Consider the following 7953-nt stretch of genomic DNA (forward strand, 5'->3'; position numbering starts at 1 on the left):
TTTGGAATCAATCCGCTGGGAACCATGAATGCTTGTCTAGTAGATGTTGAGGTGTTTCCCTGCATAAGTGTGGTGGGGTTCATCTGCTGGGGACCATGAACATCTGTACACAATTGAATTCACTCAGTAGCCTAGTCCCTCAGATATTTCATTCTGGATCACCATCCCTAAAGCCTCTCAGTCTCATGCACTGGTGTGTCGCTGCTCTCGTCTCACAGCTGTAACAATAACACAAGCAGAGCAGAGCACCACATCCTCAGGTCTCGTTACAGCGCGTCTCAGCAGCAGTGTGTGTGCAAGGCAGGTTGGAGGTTAACAGGGCAGTGGAGTGAATGGTTTCTTTCTTTTCCCTCCACCACATACACACACAGAGCAGGGCCTCAGAGAGTAAAGAAGTGTGACCAGCAGCAGCTGTTGGATTAACTGCTGCCTGTTTGCCTGCTGAGACCCCCGAAACACTCTAATCTCACTCAACCTCTGTGCAGCCTCCCTCTGCCTCTTCTCTTCCTCATCTACACTGCTCTACACTGTCTCAAACTCTCTTCCATGTTGGTCTTTCAGTCCGTTGGAATTCAAATAAGGTATATCTGATCTGGTCTATTAGTTGTTTTAGGATCTTTCCCACAAAAACAACCCAAATCCAATGATTTTTCTGATTTTCTATGATGCTAAATTCTTTGTGTGTTGGGGTGTTGATTGTAAAAAAATTAGAAAACCTTTCAAAAGTTTACCATTTTCAATATTTTCTGGCTGGTTAATGAAATAACTGGCCTTTAATAATAAAAATGGGCCTGCCTCTATGGGACTGTAACATAGGGGGGTGTATACTTATTCCCCCTGTATTTTAAGGAAGAACATTTCTTTATTTACAATATATTCTTCATCACAAAGAAAATTGGTGTCCTTAAAAGGTTGGATTTTCCAAATTTTTAATTAAGGCATCATGATCTATTTCCAAAAGATGTTTTTTATGTCTCTATTTAATCAACTTCAGCATGGGGGTGTGAACTTATTCAAGTCCCTCTAGCATACACATACTATATACTATGTACCGTTGTTTTTAATTTCACAGACTGAATATACTTATGAGTTATGTGCACTTTGGTTTTATTCTGTGAATATCATCATGGAGGGAAGAAGCATTATTATCTAACTAGTTAGGGTTGGGAGGAATGGGTGGTTTCTGTTGTTGTTTTGCGTGGATGTCACTTTTATAAATGGTCAGTCACAAAAGTATAGTAAAATATAATATAATATACTGCGCGCGCCATCTATTGGTTCACACAGCGCATAGGAACCGTAGCCGACAAAGGTCAGCTGACCAACGCGGAAGTGACTAATCACAACCAACATCGTAAACGCTGTAAACGAGAAATAAGTGGCGTTTTGGTGTCTTTTCTCCACGTATGACAGCATGGTCCGGTGTTTCCTGATCCACACAGTGTGTCCGGTCAGCGCTCTCGGTGCCGGGGAGAGTCGGCTGCTCTACTCCCGGCTCTTCGGTCCGGATGAAGGCGTCTTTTCCGACCGGGAGCGGGGGCTGAGCCCGGAGGAGAGGCGACTGGTGCAGAAGGAGAGGACAGCTGTGGTGGCGAGGTGAGAAGGCTCTCTCAGCTCAGTTATTCCTCTTGCTATTCTGACAAACAACACATTTTGTCTGTTAAATAAAAAATGGACCGTATAGGCAGTGCTACATAGCCTACTCGACAACCCCTTGTCATGTTTGCTAGTTGTGTCGTCAGTAACCTCACAGGAAGACGTGTTAAAGTCAGTTCCTCTGACGTCATATACGTATTAAGATGACTGTATGCTAATGAATGATGCATTATTAATGTGTAAGTGTCACTAATGCTGGAGCTGCTGAAGGTGGAGCTAACTTACTTTACTTAGTAGCTTAATCTATAACAATATAACAGTAATAATTATCAGTTGATTTAAATGTTGTATTATCTGCAAAGTGACTAAATCTGTCAAATAAATGTAGTGAAGCAAAAAGTACAATATCTGTCTAGAATGTAGTGGAGTAGAAGTATAAGGTAGCCTAGCATTAAATGGAAGTACTTTAAATATGCTGCCATAATCCAGAATAATGTGCATGTCTTGGTCGCTACAGTGGTGTCTCTGTGTGTGCTTATGTGTTCTAATGTGTGTCTATGCCCTTTTACCTGTGTGTACTATGTATGATACTTGTGTTATGTTTTTCTCATGCCATCAACCAGTGGTCATGATCTGGAGTAGTGGTTGTGTAGTTTTCCTTGTCGATGCCTGTGTCTTTCTTGTTTTATGTGTTGTATTGTAGCGTATCTGTTGTTTTACACCATCAACTAGCTATAGGGACTGCAGATGAAAAGTAGCCTGTATGGCTAAATCTGGCACATACAAGTAAAAGTATGTCAACCAACTAATAGTATCCTACTTGAGTAAATGTGCTTAGTTACATTCAACCTCTTCGTCTGTTGTCAACAACACGGACGTGAAGTCCTGATGTCAAGATGTTGTTGAAGTCAGAGGGTTACAAAGATGTACGGAACTGTAAACGTTCATTGTAGGCAGTATTTCATTATATAACATTCAACTCTCGCTTTTTCTGAAAAACAAAAAAAAAGATTTCTAAAAATGAAAGCACATAAGATTTAAATGATGATATAAACCAATGACAAACCCAAACATATGCAATTCACATGATTTAGTTATGGCATCCTGTTGCTGCTGCTTGTAAAGTTTCCCAGTGAGATGGTATAATCCTCCACACATACTGTGTAGTAGTAGTAGTAGTAGTAGGACAATACACAAATACACAGCCACATCTGATTTATGTAATGTATTTTGGTCTTATTGTTTATTTAAATTTTTTTTAAATTAAGGCCACCTTCCCCATAAGCCCCATTGCTCCTTGTGTCATGCCATGCCTTTCTTCTCCATGTTCCTGGCTGGTAGATGATAGTGAACCTTTCATCTGGAATCACTTTGCCTCTCTTTCTCCGAGCAGCACAGCACCCTCTTCCTGTTTCCCGTTATACTGCATCCACTCTTCCCTCTGCATCCTGCTGATTTCTAATGGCACTCAATGTAAAGAAGCATCACAGAGTCCAGTGGAGTCTGTCAATCTTGTCTCATTTGATTTCAGTATACAGTGATTTTATTTCCCAGCGTGTGTGTAGTTTTCTCTTCTCCTACATGACAACTTGTGATTATTACTGTGAAAAGAAAATGCTCACACTCTGTGCACATTGGGAGAGAATGACAATACCGTTCTACTGCTACATGTCAATGACTACAATTTGATCATTCATTTGGGCATTTTTCATATTTATTTTCTAGCATGAAGGAAAAAGACTTTCTAAACATTCTATACAAGGCCTCACTTATACAAATTTAGTAATGTATGCTAGCTAATTTACGTTAAAATGCAGTATGTGATTCGCTGTAGCACAAAGATGGGCGGAAACCTCGGCCCATTTGGCTTTTTGACTGACAAGTTCTCAAATACAGTAATTCATAATGTATATATTTGCTTGCTTTCCTTTATTTTATAGCATTGTTTTTAGGCATCACTTTACATCGCCTTAGGCTCTGTCAACCTATAATGGGAACTTGTCTTTAGTTTTAACTTTTAAACACACAAAACACATTCAAAAGCTCCACAAAAAGTAATCAAGGAAAAGGATAGATTAACGAAAAATAAACATTTTCCGTTACTTCCCGCCCTAATCATAGTTGATTTCAGGTGGAGTGTGGTTTCCTGCCTGGTTCTGTATGTCTGACTATGTCCCACTGCTCCTCTGGGACTCAGGCAGGTCCGCAGTGCCGTCTCTCTGTCCCGGGAGGCTTCGGCCCGGGTGCTGGTGGACACGGTGCCCGGGGAGGAGGCGCTAGCCCTGCAGGACGCCGACAGCGGAGTGGTGCGTCTCCGAGCCGGAGACCCCTTCTCTGAGGAGATGAGCGCTCTGTATCTGGGAGTCCAGAGTCTGGGCTTCACGCTGGTTTGTGAGCCCCATGAGAACCTCCTGCTGGCTGAGATCACTCTGCGCAACCTGACCCGACACTGCCTGGAGCACCTGCACATGCTGGGACAGGGCAGCGAGGTGAGCACCACACAGACAAGCTTCCATTTTCAGAAAAGGGGCTCCATTACGCGTTGCACATTCAGGAGCCCTCATAGACTCGGCACCAAAGTAGCGCAGGGCCACTTAATGCAACAGCAACTCCCAATGGCAGCATGTGGTAAATATCTGCATGATTTCTGATACCTAAATCTCTTGAATGAGGCTGACATAAGACTGTGGTCAGACCACTTTACTTGTATTTGTCCAACGTGGACTTGACTTTCATGCAGACTTTATCTAGACCTAGTCTGATGTTATCTGGATAGAGAAAAATCTGTGAAACACTCTTTTTCTTTCGGTTTCTCACAAATACAGTTAATGTTTCACAGACCTGACAGGGGTTTTAAACAATCTCTGGAATCTCCATGTTAATAACAGTCCAGGACTGAAAAGTATAAATACAGTGGTTTTTGATCCAGACATGGTCTGATGATTTGGTCTAAATGAAAAAAAAGCGGTGAAATCGCTAACCCTTTTCTTTTTCAGAACAAATAGAATAAAGATTTCTTAATATACCTTAAAACAGTGTGGCTAAAGAGGATTGGCTGATACATATTTGTATTCTTCTTATGTCACCCTTAACCTTTAAACCTGGAAACCATTTACATCCTTGTTGTGGAGATCTTGAGGCAGCCGTGTGACTTGCTGACACATTAATATGCCCACCATTACAAACCATGCTCATGGTTGGTGTTTGGGTGGCTGCTATGTTGGCTGGAGAATAAGGTCAGACTATGGTAACCATTGTTTGTACTTGAATTCAACAAGCTGGAGTGTCTGGCTGCGTTGGACTTCCTGTTGGCCAGTTTGCGAAGCAGGGTTTAGAGGAGGACCAGATTTATAATTGCAGTTTTAGCTTTGTCGCTGCTATTTTGGGACACAGATTTTAGCCTGGTTATGTGATCAACAAATCCCATGAAAAGACCAAAACCAACAGTGAATAGTTGCCGAAGCCTGAAATATGTTATTCCTCTGTGAGCTCCATTGTTGTCCTGAAACTATTAACACCAATGAGCCGCACTGCATCACTGGGTGACATGTTTCTTTAGTACCATCAACACAGTGTAGTTTAGGCTCAATCCCCCTCTCCCCACACACACATATACTGTATATACTGTGTATATATACTATATATTACTCACTAGGGAACCAAATGTGGATCAATCCACTGCTGAAAGTAGTCCCCAACTAATCCATTATTTTCTCGGGTTTGAGTAATGTTTGCTGAAGTGGACGAGTGTATTTTCCAGTTGCAGCTTTAACGATATTGTATTCAAATGAAACCTTTTGTAGCAGAGCGTCTTCATGTTTAAAGCCCTGAAATCTCTTCAGTCACATAGTTTATCTCCACAGAAGAACAGTTGCTGTGTTGAGCATTTAACAATGCTCAACACAGCAACAACTCATTATACGTTATGGATACGGCAATAAAAAAACAAACAGGCGGCAGTAATGAAACAAGATTGCCTCCGTACAGGTTTTATTACCAACTGTATCTAACTGCGGTCGTAGAAAGATTGTATGCATGGAGGCGTTTGAAAAAAAGAAAAGAAAAAAAAAAGTCAAACAAAGGGCTGGTCCAGGTTGGATGTCCAGACTAGGAAATGGGGCTTACTGTGTTGTCATTTATACTTATGTTTACTTGGTTTACAGTTTGTCTATTTTGTTCTATGGTCTTGTATATGGTTGCTGTGTCATCTTTTGTCGTAGGGATGGAACAATTATCAGCCTGGCCGATTATCTGGATTGATATTTGGCGATTTGCGGATTATCGGTATTTTCATGTTGCCGATTGATGCTTTGTAGGTTGTTTGAAAAAAACCTAAAATTGTTAGTCAGAGAAAAAAAGGTCTGCACTGTGTGGTCCCTAAAGGCAACCCTTTCCCTCCAGGTTCTGCTGAGGAGCCACCGCGTGGATGCTCTGCTCAGCCGCCTGCTTCCTCACGGCCAACTCCTCTTCCTCAACCACCGCTTCACCCAGGCTCTGGAGAAGGAAGTAACCGCTTACATGGCCAAGTGAACCAGAGCAGCCCCGGTGTACCACGTCCAGTCCGAGGTTAATTACCACGAGCTGTGGCTGCTGGCTTTCAGACAGACTGGCTGTTCACCATTGGTGACATTTCTGCAGCGGCGGCGGGAGAAGGAGAACGGAGTGCCGGCAGCTGCTGCTGCTTGTGATTGCACGAGGTAGTAAACACACACAGAGTGAAAACATATCTCCCTCAGCCACTTGCAGCTCACTGTTGCCTGTTTACTGTGTGGGAGGATTCAGTTCAAATCCTGTTTGTCAAATTGAAGAGTGAAAAAGAAATGTGGCAGATTAAAGAGTGCAGCTGAAGACGCCAGTTAAAAGCTTACTTGTCAACATCAAAGACTCTTTATCTGATTCACAGTACTTGAAATGTCACGGTGGGACCTTGAGGAGCCAGACCTGTTTTGTTTGAGAATTCTGGGAATACAAATGAATCTCAAAGTGCTTTATTGACTCACTGCGACTTGTAATGCACTTTTTTTCCCTTAAAGGTATGAGGAAAGCAGATATTTTCTTTGTGATTAACAATTTTTGATTATTTTGAAGCTTTTATTTGACAGGCCAGCTGAAGACATGAAAGGGGAGGGAGGGGGGGGGGGTGACATGCAAAGGGCCGCAGGTTGAGGAGTAAACCTCTGAATATGGGTGTCGCTCTACCACCTGAGCTATCTAGGCACCCAATTTTCTTTATTTTTAAACAACACAAAACATACCTTCAACATCACCACCCACCCAGACAAAAAGACATAAGCCCATCGTACATGTCTCTCCTCACCGCAAAGCTTCCTAGGAGCCCCGCAGGGAGATCAGGTACTCTATCCATTTTCTAGTGTAAACATCCAATTTGGCAAGCCGTTTATTTGACATTTTTTTCAAATGCCGCCACCCTAGCCATCTCACAAGCACACTTCTGGATTCATGCCACCCCTTAATTCCTCCCTCATGAAAGCAGATTTTTTTATGTTTATGCAGTAGAGAGTACTTTTCATCTCACATCAACAAACAGCAGAAATGAAGCAAAAAAAGATCAAAGATCAAATAAAAAAAACACCATTCTTGAGACATGAAATGTTATGAAACCAAACAAAAAAAAAAAAACAGAATAAAACAGGAAATGGTCAACTGCAACTGAAACCTCTAGACCCAACAGATGTAATGCTGTACCTACCTTGTAAACAACGTGTACCTCTGACTGCACCCCCCCGTGAAGCCAGCTCTCCTGCTCCTCCTCCTCCTCCTGGCCCTATAAAAGCCTGACACTTACCGGCAGCCAAATCCAAAACCAGGGTGGTGATTTGCTTTGATCTTGTCCTTTTTTCTGTATTACAAAAATAAAACCGTTATTTAGCATTACCTTAGGCGTGTTCTCTGAAACTTGTGTACTCTGCAATCAAGGACACACGGTGCATTTTTTTTTTTTAAGCGAGGCACCGGGGATCGCACATTAAAAATGATAGAACACATGAGAAGTTGTAGAGGTTGTGTCCATCTCATGGTGAGCTGGATAAAACACCTGAGGACTGAACTGAATCCGAAAAGCAGCGAGTTCCACTGTTGGACCAGCAGAGGGCAAATTTCTTTTTCTTTTCTTTTTTTTTTTTTGATTTAGGATACCCATTAGCTGTTACCGTAGTAACAACTATTCTTCCTTGGGTCCTCAAAAAAGAGGAAACATAAGACAATATTACAACGTTGCATTTATACTTCCATATTGTCAATAAATGCTAAATAATTAATAAATCCACATTTTCAATAAAATATAGTTCTTCTGATACCTTTTTTTACACATTTCCTTCTTAACAAACGGTTGACACA

The 7953-nt window shown here is 41.8% G+C and overlaps 1 protein-coding gene across 1 annotated transcript; it reads left to right on the forward strand.

Annotated features, from left to right (window-relative positions):
- Positions 1-1251: 1251 nt before the first annotated feature.
- ap5s1 (adaptor related protein complex 5 subunit sigma 1) lies at positions 1252-7637 on the forward strand. The gene is made up of 4 exons (XM_034859029.1): positions 1252-1332; positions 1414-1596; positions 3794-4085; positions 5998-7637. Exons 2-4 carry the CDS (start codon positions 1415-1417, stop codon positions 6124-6126), a joined length of 603 nt encoding a protein of 200 aa, XP_034714920.1. The 5' UTR covers positions 1252-1332; position 1414; the 3' UTR covers positions 6127-7637.
- The last annotated feature ends 316 nt before the right edge of the window (positions 7638-7953 follow it).

This window comes from Etheostoma cragini, chromosome 20, assembly GCF_013103735.1.
Source record: "Etheostoma cragini isolate CJK2018 chromosome 20, CSU_Ecrag_1.0, whole genome shotgun sequence".
Classification (NCBI taxonomy): Eukaryota; Metazoa; Chordata; class Actinopteri; order Perciformes; family Percidae; genus Etheostoma; species Etheostoma cragini.